General features: G+C 36.5%; 1 protein-coding gene across 5 annotated transcripts in view; it reads left to right on the top strand.

Moving 5' to 3' along the window:
- Window positions 1–921: 921 nt before the first annotated feature.
- HDAC6 (histone deacetylase 6) overlaps window positions 922–16,799 on the top strand; it is a 164,629-nt gene continuing 148,751 nt past the window's right edge. For 2 of the 5 annotated variants that reach the window (XM_083133940.1, XM_083133946.1), the window contains exon 1: window positions 1,067–1,278. In XM_083133940.1, the coding sequence (XP_082990066.1) occupies window positions 1,276–1,278 (3 nt within the window). In that variant the 5' untranslated portion in view covers window positions 1,067–1,275. Of the gene's footprint in view, window positions 1,014–1,065; window positions 1,279–1,399; window positions 1,455–16,799 lie in introns of those variants that run through there. The other 3 variants (XM_083133943.1, XM_083133942.1, XM_083133941.1) reach the window with 3 other exon arrangements.

Here is a 16,799-nt window from a genome sequence, read left to right as displayed (position 1 = left end):
GAACCAATATAGTTGAAAATGTCACTTTTCTTTCATGAAAGCCTTGAAAATTAATTTTAATGCACTTTAGATTGTCTACGTAGTCTATGTAAACTACAACCCAATGTAATCTATGCGTAGATTACGTGTAGACAACGTATGTAGACGTAAACTTATAGTCTACGTCACATCACTGCTTGCAATGCAGAAAACGTCGAGAATTAACAACTCTTTCAAATGACCATTCGGTATTTCCTGACTGCTCGGGATCCCGAAAAGTCGGAATCTGGACAGGATTTTTTTTTGGTAGTGTCTGCTGCCACGTTCTTTTTTTGCTGGAGCCTCCAAAAAGATGCGCGTGGCAGCAGACTCGGTCTTTGTCTTATCGTGATTTCATCATGCTATGTATGCTATTACGTCTGTAACGCATACTGTGAAGTTGTAGCGATTACTTTCACAAAAATGTTTTTAGCTTATGTCCCTTAGCACTCTTCTAATAATAAACCTAAATGCTTTCGTAGTTAGCTTAGGTTCTGTTAGCATTAAAATAATATCGCTAAATGCTTTCTAAAGAAAAAGGTTCTAAATTACCTGTACATTAATTCCCACTAATCATAAACTTGCATATCTCTCGTCTCGATCTGTTCTTAAGATTTGTAACATCCTCTTAGCAGATGAATTACGTGGCAGGAGCAAATTTTAAGCTTATTCTTACTGCTGACATGTGCGTGGCAGCAGACTCGGCCTTTCTTTTTTCCGATCCCGGTCCCGACTTCTGTGGATCCCGCACACCCCTAATTATTATCGTGAAATCTAGAACTTGCGCAGCTCGGAAGGGTGACGGAAGTTTCTCGAGTCGAAATTTTTAAAATTTTCAGTTCGACCACTCTGCCAAAACATATCCACCCCGCACACGCACACACTTAATTGTTGGAATATGTGTGTGAATTTCCAGAAAACAAACAGTCAACCCATCCCTCCCTCCGCTTGGTGGAAGTGTCGCTCGGTCATTGCAAAATCCTGGAAATTCTCAGGTCATTGAGTTTGTTCTTGAAACCAATTTCGTGAAGCAGTCATTAATATTAATGTTGCTCTTTTGGTGCATGAAACATTTTTCCGCAACAATTGTCATTAAGGTTATTATGCCTTGAACTTGGGGAAAAAGCCCTAATATGAAAATCGTATTATCGTTATTCACTTGTCTGTTTTGAACTTGTGAGCGTTGCAATTTCATTTCGTGTAAACAGCGAGAACAACAGCAAATAAGTCGGAATACTTGGCTGTGGCATAATTTTTATGGTAAAATAATATATTTGATGTTAGTGTATTTTTAGTACAATGCATAGGAATGTTTACAGATAGAGAGTGATCAGATTTGTATAGTTTTCCAACCATGTGTAGATGACGTTCATTTGCGTGAGAAAGTGACAGGGGTTGTAGGTGTATGTGGGTGTAAATTACGGTTACAAGCTATGGTGGGTTTTACTAGCAGTATCATTTTTGCTAAATAAACATCAATCTGAAACGTTCTTTAATCTACATTAAAATAAAATGGTTTGTAACACTCAAAATCGTTACAGAAAAGTTAATTGTGTAACTGACCACGTAATTAAATACTTCGTAGTTTCTTTTTAGGATGTCATACATGTATAGTGCCTATAGGTAGAATTCTACACATATTAAGTAGAAATGTTTGAATGTATACTAGACATGGTAATTTATATCATTTCAATGCTACCCATTACGCAAGACATAATGTAAGTTCATTTGTGGGTGGAATGTTGTTGCCCATTTTTTAAAAGAGAGGAAATATGTGCCTGGTTGATATAGCTACGTTAGTATATACATCGCACAATATTCAGTTTATGTTACCTCAGTCCATGTCCTGAATACCAATTAATATGCCATCCTAAATGGTTTCCGTATTTTTTCCGCTGCATGCTTCCTTTCGCAACTGCAAAGGTATATTTTGAAGAAGACACATGGTGTCAAATTACTTATAACATTCGGAAAATACGTGATGATGATTATGTGGTCAATCTGGAAAACTTGTGTTTGCAGTTCCTACCCTAACCCCGAAATAAATCAATAATCATTAACATTATTTGATATGTAAACAATGCTTGACTTAATAATTCCCCTTTATAAGCTCATGCTTACACCCAACAAGCAAAATTATTGCTTGTCTTCATATTCAGTTACTATCAGGCTATTCAAATTACTAAGTTCAATTGTACATTTTAAAAAAAATGTCACATATTTGCCACCGATTTAGTATGAACAGAATCTGGTAACATTATAGTATAAGGGAAACGGATTTCTTCAAATTTACAGGAGAAAATACTTACGGAAATCATTTTCTGTAGCGTTGTGTGTGTGTTCTAGTTTTGATACATTTTAATGCGAAAACATGTCGTTTTCTGCGAAAATCTCTGTCCGACATGCTATTTCTGCTGCCGCCATTTGCTTTCTGCAGGAGAGTACAATGTTCCGTGTGTTAAGATGATGCAACCCCATAGTCAGTGTTTCAGCCTCGCTGTGTTTTCACTTGAACATGATGTGTAGAGTATTTTTTTTAATTTTTTTTTTAACTGCTTGCCTAGCCTAACCTAACTGAAAATGTTTTTTGGGGCTAACGTCAATGGTTTGCGACGTATTAGCATAATTTCAAATCCGGGCACGAAAGTAGGTATTTTCTGGTGAACGAGGTTGCAACACTGCATAAATCGACAAAACACTCGCACAACGCGCCCTGAACCAGTACGCTATCGCCCGCCATAATGTGTTACAGAATCGAAATAACAAGTAACAGTAAGTACTCGTAAATGTAAGAAATAGACATTATCTTAGTTAGAAATGCATTATTTCACCTTAGGAAATGTTCAGCATTCCAAAATGGTATGGTAAAAAAGTGCGAAATATATGATTTATAGGTGTTTCCCTTATACTATAATAGTGCCCAGAATCCTTACCCTATATACTCATTACCATTGTTAAGGCACTTGTCAGATCAGGACATGGGCTTTGGTAGACACCTGTCACTTCATTTGGTGAAAATGGAAACCTTCCTCTCCCCTGCATTAAAGCTGAGACTTGGCTGATGAATTGAATTTCTTTCTGCAATTGAAAGGCTACTGCTGATAAAGTGGAACATGTAGTACAGATGTGGCTCTGCCCGCATGCAGGAGATACCTTAAACGAGGAACTATAAAAGCTCTTTTCTAATTATCAAAATTGCCATAACATGGTGACAATGTAGGGAAGTTGCTTATGGTGTAAGCATTCTGACATTATTAAATTAATGACTAAGAATTTTTTTTACCCAAAAAGTCTAATTTACTTAAATATTCATCGTTTTATGAGATAATCAGGGATATGGCAGGTGACATTGTGGGTACCCTTAACCCTCCGTACCCCTGCAAGAAAGTGAAACTTTTTGCGTCGTTTATGAAGATTATGTTCCATACAAACGATTTGTGTTGGTTTTTGCTCGCAGAGATGTATTATAGTAGAATATTGAGAGTGTTTTGGTGGTACTATTTATTATGTCATTTTCATTATCTCCATGTTATGAGCTAAATCTGTGTATTATGCATTGCTTTCTTTAGTGTTTTTATAGAAAGGTCTTGGTTTTGAAAGTCGGATCGACTTAAGGCTCGGCTGGACCTTTGGCATGCAAATGGGCGATTTTTTTTCAAATTTTCCTTTCCATTCGAAAAACTTCTTGGATATTTCAAAATATGAAACATTACATCAGCTTAGAATTCCTTCTAGTTTTGTGATTACATAAGTCTATTAAACTATTGATAATATCTAGACAACAGTGAAAGAAAACTACACGAAAATTCACGTCAATGCTCTAGAAGGAATTCTATGCTGATGTAATGTTTCATATTTTGAAATATCCAAGAAGTTTTTCGAATGGAAAGGAAAATTTGAAAAAAATTCGCCCATTTGCATGCCAAAGGTCCAGCCGAGCCTTAAGATGACCGGACCCCTCTCCGATTTCCTTTATATTTGGCATACTCACTAATTGAGGCCTCCTAATCACGAATCTGAAATTAAAAGTTGTCGGAAACAACTAAAAATTGCAAAATAAGGTAAAATAAGGCTTTAGTTTTCGGAATGGAAACTGTCTATTTTCACGAAATTTTTTATTTCACAAGGAATTATATATATTCCTGATACTACCACGACACCAAATTTTCACTATGTTTGCCTAACCTATCCGAAACTAACCTAACCACACGTCAATGGTTCGTGGGGCTAGCGTCAATGGTTTGTGGGGTTAGCGTCAATGGTTCGCAATTATTTTGCAATTTCTAGATCCTGATACTACCACGACAGCAAATTTTAACTATGTTTGCCTAACCTAACAACACGTCAATGGTTCGCAATTATTTTGCAATTTCTAGACGTTTCCGACAAATTTTAACTTCAGATTCGTCATTAGCAGGCCTCAATTAGTAAATATGAAGAATATCTAAGAGGGGTCATCTTAAGTCATACCTGAAAATCATGAATTGACAGAAGAGTGGCAAATGGGTGTAAACGAAATTTGACATGTTGTTACGTTATGTTTGTGGTTTGTATCTTGGAGCAGTGTTGGAAGCATCTGAGATTGAAGGTTGGCAATCCTGGTGTGATTTCAGGGTGTGCGAGATTTACTGCAGACAATGTTTCAGTGCATATCATGGGTATGACTCGTCAGACCAAACTCAAGCACCTTCTTATTAAACACCCTACTGACATAAGCACAGAATACTTTCGTAGTTATGTTTAAAACTCTTAGCATAAATACACTAGATTTAGCCTAATGTCAGAAGGCAAAATACAGCACTTGGCCAAGGTGTTGAAATTTGGTGTGACGAGTGAGACCCTCATGTCACATGGTACATGGCTTTTGTTTCGAAGGTGGGCATGCATCTGCTGTATGGTAAGTGCCTGTGAACCAAAATTGTGCAGTGTTCCGATGTATTCAGCATTATTGCATTTTTTGGATGGAAACTGGAGATTTATTTCCGTGAGTTACAAGAGGATGGTTTAGTGACTGGGAACAAGAAAAATGTCAATTGCAGTAGACAATATCGCAGAAATGTGAGGGATGAAGTTGAAAATACGGCAGCGAGCAGAGCATTGGTTGCTGGAATTCCTTTTTAGGTGTTCCAAAGGGGATTGCTCCGCTCTGACCGGAACATTTTTTGGAAGTATGAAACTGAGTCTGTACAATATATAATATCTATTTTTTTAATTTTTTTTTCAATTATATTTGTGGGGCCTTGCACAGTTTCCCTTTGCTCCATCTCTGCCGGAAAGTACTTTGAAAAAATTATGTATATTTTTGTTCATATTGGAAATAGTTGTTAGGCTAAGAGGGTTGTGTTAGGTTGCAATAGTAATTTGACATTGTTGTGTTAGTATTTTTAAAAATTATACACCGTATTTGCCAGAGTATATCTTTTTTTAGTACACATTTTTGAGGAAATAGCTTTAACACTGAATATTATATTTAATTATCAGTATTTGACATATAAAGTAATATGCAAGTCTACTTTCAAGGATTAACTAATCTAACGTCATAGTTCTAAATTACTAATGCTACTTCTTAAATGATTTAACCACGGTCTTAGTTTTCACAGCATCCCATGAAGCTTCTAACCATTCACCAGGTTGACTACTCGCCAGGAATTCCTTGAATCCCGGGAATTATACTTGAATTTTTCTCCATAGACATGAAAAATTGCAACTCTTTAAAATCCAAATCCCATTGCAGTTATACATGCTTAATAATGCCCTGAGGCAAGTTTTTGACAGTTTAGCTTTTGTTTTTCTTGAGGAAGGAAAATAAAGCTACTTGGAAAATAAAACAGAATTCTTTCGTTTACTTTGTTGGAGTCCTTTACAGAATAATCTATCTGACAGGTGGAAAATTATTGCAGGATAAGAAATCTTGAAGCTGATTAGATAAATTTGAGTTTGAAATTCTGATAAAAATTTACTATTCCACAAACACATGTAACTTCTTCGTTTCGTCACTTTTAACTTCGTACTTACCTATCTGCTTCGTGGATATTCTTGAAGGTGTATTCACATTTTTTGATGAAAGTAATGTAAATTTTTCACATTATGAGTACTTCTTTATTTGCGTTGTTTCCTTTCCGTAAGAAATAGTATGGCACATACACCTTCGCAGATCAACGCATGTCGTGCTTTTGTTTTGTCGATGCAGTGTTTCCAACCTTCGTAACCCAAAAAATACTCGTCAAGTAATTTTCTTCTTTTTAAGCTGCTTTGCATTATTTTACGAACAAAAGTTTAACTATGCTTGCCTAACCTAACCTAACCTTGTGGGGCTATGCGTGAATGGTTTTTGGGGCTATCCGTCAATGGTTTGTGGGGCTACCCATTTTTCAAGTACCCAAATCAGTGGATCAGTACAAAATCCAGTGGATCTTCCACACCCGCTATCAATTTCATCACGCATCCATGACACGTCATCTTTTCAGAAAACAATGCCGTGCTTGGAAAAACTGCAATCGACAAAACACATGCATGACATGTGATAATCTATGGAGGTGTATGTGTCGGAGAATTAATTTTCAACAAAAATAATGAACTTCCGCTATGATATATTCTTACATGACTGAAAACACCTTCCAGATTTAGACAATGCTACAGGAACTTATTACTGTAAGTAGTTTCTTGTGTAATAATGAAGAAATCTCTTTGTGGAATAGTAAATTACTACCGAAATACTTACAGAAGTAACAATTCTTTGTCAATTAATATATCCTGTTACATTTGTGACTTGTGTTCGTTGATTTATTTCGAGTCACAGTGTGTGACAGGGCATGAAATTTCTGGTTTGAAATCAGTCGCCGGACTAAAATCTTTGGTCGCCACTATTTTATATTGACAAATAATAAAAATATGAGCAATTATTAAAAAGTTAGGAATTAATGTTTGTGTAGCGCTGTCGTTCTGCACTGAACTACCACTTATCAATCGCAGCTGCTGGGTCAAACTCTGACAGTAAAGGGGGTTCCTTTTACGGAAACTGTGCAAATCATCCAGTGTCTCAGTCTTCAGAGAGTTCCTGTAATAAGTCTTGAGTCTGTCGTGACAGCTGAAACCTCTCTCACATGAAGCTGTGCTCACTGGTAGAACAGCACAAAATGTCAAAATCTGGATCAAAGTGGGAAATCTTGCTGAACACTCCACACTGTGGATCTTCTCCAGTGTCTGATTCAAAGCTGGAGAAGAACACAAAAGTTTGTATTCTGTCCACTCTGCTGACAGAACATCCATTTTCTCATTATAAAGGCTCTGGTTCCAGTATATGTAGAGCTTCTTTATCTCTTCTATCCCAAACTGAAGAATATTTCCTTTGGGAGACCAACCCAAGGTATCGAAAACATGCAGAGATGCAATCGCATCTGTTGATATAGATTGCAATCTTTCTGTGATGTACACCTTCGCATTGTTAATTAAGTTTCCTCTAACAGTCTGAAACTCTTGCTCTCCGTTTTGAATGTTTGTGAGCTGCACATCCCTGATCTTCCCTGAAATGGATACATGATCCAAGAAATCTTGTTCGCTTGGTCCAACATTAGATTCCAGGTCAGCCAAAACTGAAATACAGTGTTCAATTCTTATTTTCAGAGATGAAACATTTGAAACAACAAAATTTTAGTCGCCAGCCCAAAACTTTTGGTCGCCAATGGCAACCTGGCGACTGGAAATTTCGCACCCTGGTGTGTGAAATGGTAAATATAAACTCCGTACCTTAAGTTAAATATATTGTATATATACCGTTGAATAGAATTTGGATATATTGGGATTGCACAGAACTTTTATATTGTTAATACATTCCCGTGTGTCTGTCTGTGGGTGGTGTTAGGCGGTGTTACACAAGGTTGAAGTAGGTAAACTATCTCCTTGTACCCTTGGAAAGTTCGCCTTGAAAACCGGGAATTATACTTGAATTTTATCATGATCGTAGAGTGGCCACCCTGTTCACAAACTTCTGAAATGCTAGGCCTTTTTCTTTTACCTGAGTATCGGCGTATAAGATTCACCCGGTTTTCAGACCTATTTTTAAAGAAATAAAGTATGTCTTATATGCCGGCATATACAGTATTTTCATTCATATTGAAAATGATCGTAAGGTTAGGAGGGTTGTGTTAGATTGCAATAGTAATTTGACGTCAGGCTGCATAAAAATCATAATTTTTATTTAAAAAAAATCATATTTGTTGATTTTTTAAAAAAATCTATTTTTAAATATTTTTTTTAGAAAGGATTTTTCTAGTAAATGGCTCTGTGAAATATTTGAACAGTTTGATTAAAGCAAATAAAAAATATATGTAAACATACATTTTTCTGTTTCTGATACTTTAACTAACTATGGAAATGTTTGTTGAGTTTGTTAATGAAACTATTAATGATTTCAGTAACTTTTCTTCCAGTGAAACTAAAACATTCTGGATGTAACTATAATTGTGACTTAAATGTTTTTGTAGTCTTTGTACCTGAACTTTGGAGATTTTTTTAATGATAGTTCGAAAAATATCAGCTGCCATTTTATTTACAGTTTAATGCTATTGACACTATTTATGGTTTAACATGATTAGTATTAGATTTAGTATTTCTACACAAAATGTTTGCTAATTTTGCCCAAAATGATTGATTTTTAAATCAAGAGAAATCCTGTGTTTACATTTACTTTTGTATGAGCTTCACACCATCAGTACATATATTTTTCCTTTATTTTCCTATCTTTGAGCCTAATAAACTCCATTAAATGATTACAAGAGTAATGTACTTTCACCAAAAGTGTTTTTGATATCTACAAAATCCTTATGTACAGTCACCGACATTTCTGGTTTATAATGAATACATTGACTTGTAACGGAATCGTTACAATGCAGAAGTGTCCGTGACAACATTATTCTATAAATTATTTATTTAGAGTGATTTAATCAGTAATTTTTTTTAAAAAATAATCACCCGATTGAAGTCAATCCACTCTGCTGAGTAGCATGCAATGTTAATTATTTGTTATCCATCATCTAGTGCTTTTATCTTAGTTATTCAGTTACTACATTTCAAATGAGCACCTTTTCTCTCATCTTCAGATGAAGAAATTTCCGTTTTGCCTGTGGCGGCGTTCAAACCTATGACACACCTCTGATTTTACCAGAAATCCAGTGTACTAACCACTATGCCATGTATGTTTTCCTAAGTATTGGTGATGTCTATTTGGAGGTATTTGTTTTGTTCTGTTCTGTTTAATTCCAAATTTATCAGGTTGCAGGGACATTTCTTACATGGTTCGATTTCTAATTATATCTGTTAACATATACTTCAGAGTCTTTGTTATTGCTTACTGAGAGTTTTCTGGAGAACTACTTTTTCCTTCCATTTACTTCTATTTGATTCCTTGTTTGCGAGCAGCCATTCATTTACTGTTGACTTGGGCATGGACTGCTTCTTCCATCTACTTTACATGCATGTTGTCCAAAGATGTATTTCATATCTAAGTGCTTTGGTTGTTATGTGGGTTAGGCTTAGAGCTCTTAGCATTAATAAAATATCCCTAAATCCTTTCGTTGTTAGGGTAGGCGGGTCAGGTTTAAGACTTGAGCATGGAAGTAACATCTGGTCACATGCATGAAACTCCTCTCGAGCCTTTCATGAAAGTCTGCGAAAACTCGTGTCCCAGTCTACCGGAAACCAAGAACACCAGCTCGCGTAAGCTACTTTTTAAATCATATTTTCTGTTGTAAATAATGCTTAACAAATATTTTAGCCAATTAGGTTTTCCAACCTTCAAATTTACTCCCACTATTGTTTTCAGTGTTCTAAAGCACCTGTAGTGCTCCTATAAAACTGGGCAAAATTCATTAAATATTCGAAACCGTTACCCAGAGGGACAGTAACAGTATGATGGCTTCAACTGTGATTTTTTGTTCAGTTATATGGTGTATTATCTTTCTGAAGTCTATCTTTGACCTCCATTAGCACTTTATTTGTAGGGACGATTATTAATATGCTAGATAGGAATTGTAGCTTTCCTGGCAATATGATTCGAACAAGTGTTCTCAGGTTACCAGCCAGGTTAAATCTGCTTTAGCTTCCTACGTTTTGAGTGCATCCATGGCTCTCATCATGGGGTAATATTCCAGGTATGATGGGAGCCCTTGAAACATTGGAAGCTAAAGTAGATTTAACCTAGCTGGTAATACGAGAATATTTGTTTGAAATATAGTAGATGTTTCAGTCCACTAAATCAGGGTGGCTAGTCATTGGGAATTATATGTGAATTATTGACTCCGAGAATTGGCTGCATGAATTTTACATGAGTTTTTCTCTGTAGATGTGAAAAATTACAACGTTTATTAATCCAAATGAGTTCATACATTTACAAATGCTCCAAGGCAAGTTTTTCACACTTTAGCTTTTATTTTTGTCAAGGAAGGAAAAGAAATTAAAGCTGCGTGGAAAATGAAATAGAATTCTCTAAATCTGTTTAGTTTGTTAGTGCCTTTTGAAGAACAGTCTATGCACAGAAATCCACGTCAAGTTTTCGTAGCCACCGTGAGGCAGTTCTTTTGACATCATCACATGTCAGATAATGGTGGCCAGCCAACCAAATGGTAGTCCCAGTTCTTCTTCTGTCCTCACGAATACACTCATCCACAAGAGCACAGTTCACGTCAGTGGTTAAGGTACTGGGCCTACCACTGTGTCCAGGGTTGTCATTAACAATACTGGTCCGTCCTTCTTTGAAGGCACGGCACCACTTCGCTACATGTTGCCTTGAAATTGTCCCCTCCCCATACACCTCCACAATCTGCCTATGAATGTCAGCAGGTGTAGTGTTTTTGGCCCACAGGACACCATTTTAAATGTCCACTTCTCGGTATACATGGTCAGAATCCAAAGTCCTCAAACTCGCAACAAGACAAACATGTTATTAATTTACACATAAATTTTCGTTACTTTACACTGAATAAAACAAAAGTTATATGCTTTGTAACCTTTTTTTTCTGATCATCCCTCGTATAACTCCAAATAAGGGTGGACCTTCCCAGTGTGAAAGGCTGTTTCACATAGCACACAAGAGTTTACCCACAATATGCATTTTTACATATATCAGTTCTCTACTGTCCCATACACCTGAAACCCAACACAAGAATAATCTTCATCCCCATTAACTCGATGCTGTTTAAATAATAAAATATAAAATAGATTTGTTGTATTTCTCTTAATTTGCGTAATTTTTCTGCCACTTTGGAATAATCGCGGAGATGATGATGAATGATGGTTATAACATATCCATAGAGGAGGAACCATCGAAGGAAAGATCGTAAATCAACCACTTGTTCTGTGTCGCTTAGGGGCCAAATGTAGAATGCATATGTTTGGTTATAATTTTGGAATTCGGTAGGAAACACAGTGTGTAATAACCATTGGCAGGTAATCCCATGTCAAATCAACCAAGAAAAAATAAATTTTAGAATTTGATGTCATGGATTTGACTAATTTTTGATATACACGTTTGTTATCTGAAATATAGAAAATATATATTTTTTTTATTTTTCATTTTGCCATTTTTTTGCGTTATTGAATTTTGAAAATTGACAAAATTGCCCAAAACCGCTCACCGCTGGAACTTTAAATACAATTTGCAAGATACCTGTTTCAACTACAGCTTCAAACCGTGTCTGTAAAAGTCTTTTCTTCCAAATATTCGACATTTGTCACATGAAAGAAAGTTTTTGATTGATTGTTCTCCTTTCCCCATCAAATAGCTGGAGTTGTGTCAAGATTTGGTTTGAAAGAGGATTCTGGAGACTGCCAGCCTTTTTACTGTCCCTCCAACACCATCACACACTCCCTACCATGTGCTGTTGCAACATGAAAGAAAAATATATATATTTTCTATATTTCAGATGATATGAAACATGTATATCAAAATTTAGCCAAATCCATGACATCAAAGGTTTATGTACTGGTTGATTTTACATGGAATTACCCTGGTGCGAAATTCGTCCTCCATGGTGGAGTAGTTGCGCATCAAGTTTGAACGCTAGTTCATGATTCATTCTAATCGTCGCAATTAACCCAATGGGTAGACAAGCGACATAAATTAATCTCAATTGAAAGTAAGGCATTCATAATCAAGCTCTAAAAAAGTATCTTTTTCACTCTTTGGTAGGAAATGTGAGGGGTAGCATTCAAATGGAAAAATGAAGGTTGGGGGTTTGTTTTAATTGTCCGAGTGGAATAAAGTATGTAGCAACATTCAACTAAAATCTCAGAACACAGTTTTTTGTTACAAATAATTAGGGTATGCGAAAATAAGAAGAAAATATCACTGGATGTGAAAAGTAAAGAAGGGATACTGTATGTATCGGTGGTTGTTTACTAGGTTGAAGTCATTCATGTGTCTCGAGCCTCACAAAGTCTGTACACTTCTTAGGACAGGAGTTCCCAAACTTATTTGTTTCATGGTGCCCTTAGTGTTTCAAGATCTTTCCTCGGTGCGCAAGTCAGAATGTAGGCCTATCTAACACTTTCAATGCTCAGTTAGTGTGGTTAGGTTGCTTGACTTAAGTTAAAAAAACATGTATTTCAAATTCAGAAACATTTTATGTGTAAAAAGTTCTAAATAAGGACATATTTGGAATAAGTGTCATTTTAGTGGCTTACTCCTGTAAGCCAGCAACGGCACCGCGGTGCATGCTTTGTGAACGACGTGCCTTAGAACATGGTTTCTAACCTAGGTCATTAGATCTTATGATAGCATTTACACGTAATTTAGGAACACTTACTATATTTACAATTCCAAGAAAACCCAAACTCATACATAAAAAGAGCTATCGAACTAATAACACCCGAAATTTAAACAAATTCCTATTGCTAAGTTCACACTTAACGTCCATTTAACCTAACTAAAAATGCATGTAAAATATCAGCCCTATGACATGAAAACTTAAGTTTCGGTTTGGTGGGGTTGGTCAGTTTGAGAAGGGTGTCCTCCTTTAAACCAGGGTTGTTAAATTTCCAGGAACCCATAATTTCTATTGAGTTCCGCTGCAGGACGAACCTTTCTTCTCGCACAATTTCAATTTGGCCCAATTTGCGTATTGTTTCATTGAAAAAAGGTTTCTGGACCGTACTTAAATTGATCCGGAAAAAAGGGCTCGTGGACCATATTTAAATTGGTCCGGAATAAAGTTTCCTGGACTGTATTCAAATTAAGCAAGGAAAAAAGTTCCTCAACTGTATTTAAATTAATCCAGAAAAAAGGTTCCTGGACCATATTTAAATTAATCTGGAAAAAAGATTCCTACAGCGCATTGAAATACTTTACAGATAAAAGGGTTCTTTATGATCCAGTACCCATTTACACTTGCTAATTTCCTCTCTCCTGGACCAGAATTGAATTTATTTAAAATTACTGGACCTTTAACAACCCTGCTTTAAACCACAAGGGCGCATACTTTTAGGCAGGGAAATCTTTGATGACTGGACCATTAATAGACACGAATGATTTTTCAGTTGTGTTTGTAACATACCGTAGTTAATTCATTTTCATTGAGGGGGATAAAAACATCCCTGGCAGGGATAAAAATTATTTTCTTTTGCCCGGATAACATTTTTGTGAGTGGGGGAATCCCCCATTTAATTCCTACACTGATGTTAACGAAAGTAAAGACTTAAGTTTCGTTATATTTTACATTGGGAGCCCTGTGTAAAAATATCACTGACTCCTCAGAAAAACTGTTCAGATTATCGTCGACTGGATTCATGATATTCATATGTGGATTCATATTGAAATGGTAAAATACGGATCTAAACTGGTCACTTTACCTTAAGAGTCCATTGCAGAATTTTTCGTAGATACATGGTGCTAACATGTTAAATTTCATCATTTCCTCTACATACAGACGTGCACTTGTAGCACAGGTGTTGCCCCTGATGCAGCAAAAGGAGAACATTTGCGTAACTGATTCAAGATGTAAACTCCACTTCCCAATACGCTCGGCTTTAATGAAATTCCGACAAATATCAAGCATACTAATGTATTGCAGCCACAGAGCAGCAGTGTCCTTTTATATTTCGGAGTTGAACCAAATATAAATAAAGATTCAGCACCTCAGAGCTTGAACTTACATTAGAGTCTACTTCTGAATTTAGTTGGCCAACAATTTATTGAACGTATCTCATTAAATGCAATGCACTTTGCGTCTTTAAGTAGCTTGATAGAGTGCTGCACAAACTATGAAATTACTCCTTGTGCCTCTGGCTATGGCTTTTTCAGATTCATTTGATTCATTTTAGTTTATATTACGTCTTTCTTCTAATACTTTTGGCTAATTGATGATAATATGGTGATATGGATGAAGGGACAATATGGATGACACCACGAGCCCCACAGAGGATTATACTGACTGTGAATCCAGACCCCAGAGCCTTGCTAGTCTTCAAAATGCAGTCTAAGGTGTACTGCTTGGAAGTGAGAGCTTTTCCTGTCATCATAGGTTTAACAGTATTACCTCCGTAAATGATCTCAAGGATTTGTTGAAGACCTGAATCTGTCAATAGATAAACACCACATCTCAGGAAACTCATCTTCACATGAAGACCACCCAGCCTTAGTACTGGGCTACTTCAGAGGACTATCCGAGTTCTCATTGGCTACGATACAAAATGCTTTCAGAAATATTGTTTGATCAAATGTAATGATATTTGTGTGATTTACCTCTTTGATTGCCCACAAATACAGTGCAATGTGGATTGAATGCATATCTGGAAGTAAAGAAATCTCTGATTTCCGTGGATGATCACTTTTTTCGTTTATTTGCTGCAGGACCTGCCACAGAAGGACTCGTGTTGTGTTGTCCATATATGTTTGTGATTGTCCATTCATTCATCCTTATATTCTTATATTCATGATTGATGCAGTGGTAGTGTTGTGGCCTTATAATCATGGGGTTCCAGGTTCTATACCTAGTGGAGGCAGATTGCACAGTGGTTCGGATACCACTTTAAACTGTATGTCCAGTCCCGGTTAGCCTTACTGTACATAAAGTGGACTTAACAACACCAACTCAATCAATTATCTTCGTGATTATCCAAAAGTGGCAGGAAAACGACCTAATATAAACTAAAACAAATCAGTCAATCCGAAAAATCCATAGCCAGAGGCACAAGGGGTCATTTCATAGTTTGTGCAGCACTCTTCACGCTACTTGATCTTGAAGTAGCATAGTGCATTGCAAATGAGCATATTTCTAATCTAAGATACGTTCAATAAATCGTTGGCGTGCTCAATTCAGAAGTAGACTCGGATGTAAGTTCAAGCTCTGAGGTGCTGAAAAATCTCTATCTACATTTGGTTCAACTCTGAAAGATAACAGGACACTGCTGCTCTGTGGCTGCAATACATCAGTATGCTCGATATTTGTCGGAATTCCATTAAAGTGGAGCTTACAATTATTTCCAGGTCAGGCCTTTTATTCCCGTTCGTTTCCTCTACTATAATGTTCTTGCGGCGCTGCTAATTAGAGTAAAATAATAATAAATGTATCTCTCTGCATAGCTCACAGCCACAAAAGGGCAACAACCCTTTAATTCAAAGGAATTTGCAATTATTTATTGTTATTGCCCATATTATCTGGAAAGAGTCAAGAATATTCTTTTGTACATTTGATCAAAATATCTATTTTCTTTCACTATGTTACTGGTTGATACAATAATTTTTTAAGATGAAGCATGAGAAGTAAAATGGCATGTGTTGAGAAAAGCACATCGGTGAACACACTTTTTAATTCAATATTTTCTAATGTAGTCTTTTGTTTTATTGCTCCAATTTTGTGATGTACATAAATTACTACAGCTTGATGCCTCATTAGCAGTTTCAGACTATACCAGCTAATATATTGCTTTCTTCATTTAAAAATAAAATGCTTATTCAGGGTGGCGACAGACCTGGAAAACCTGGAAAACCGGGAAAAGTCAGGGAATTTGAGGTGTCAAAAAAGTCAGGGAAATGTCAGGGAATTTCGTCTTCATTGACTTTTTTTTATTTATTAATTTAAAGATATCGTTATGGAACTGCACGGGAACAGGAAATCTCGTTCGTAAGTTTCGGCCTCAACTTTTAGGACCCTTTTATGCGCAACACAAACCAGTGATGGCAGGAGGAGAGAGAGAGAGAAAAACAAATTCTCTCGCCCGGGCTTCTCGGCGGGAATTTTAAATTCAAACACTTTTTGGAGGGAAATTGTTATAACTCAGGCACTATGAGAGGAATCTACTTCGGCTAAATTTTGTTTTGCAGCTAAAACATCAGATCATGTAACCGTGTACAATTTAGACCGCCGGATCAGGGAACGGGGGCTTTGGGGGCACGACTCCCGAATTTCAATAAAAAAACATAAAAATCTGGAGTTTGCCCCCTGTTCTCCTGCTGTTTTGGGGAGAAGGCGCAAACTTTAGTATTCTTTTCAAAGAATGAAACATGTTTCATGTTCTTGGGTACCATACAAGTTGAATAATAAGCCAAAATGTGAATTAATTTTTTTACGAAAAATAGGTAATTTGCATTTTTGGAGGAAAATTGTTATAACTCGGGCACTATATTAGCAATCTACTTCGGATAAGTTTTGCTTTTCAGCTAGAACATCAGAGCATGCAACCGTGTACAATTTAGAACGTCGAACTGAGGAAGGGGGCTTCGGGGGGCGCGACCCCCGAATTTCTATGAAAAAAAAAAATCTGGCGTTTACCCCCTCTTCTCCCGCTGT

This window comes from Lepisma saccharinum, chromosome 13 (assembly GCF_977018435.1).
Source record: "Lepisma saccharinum chromosome 13, izLepSacc3.1, whole genome shotgun sequence".
Taxonomy (NCBI): Eukaryota; Metazoa; Arthropoda; class Insecta; order Zygentoma; family Lepismatidae; genus Lepisma; species Lepisma saccharinum.
The sequence above is the reverse complement of the archived record's forward strand: the minus strand, read 5'-3'. Positions and strand labels throughout refer to the sequence as shown.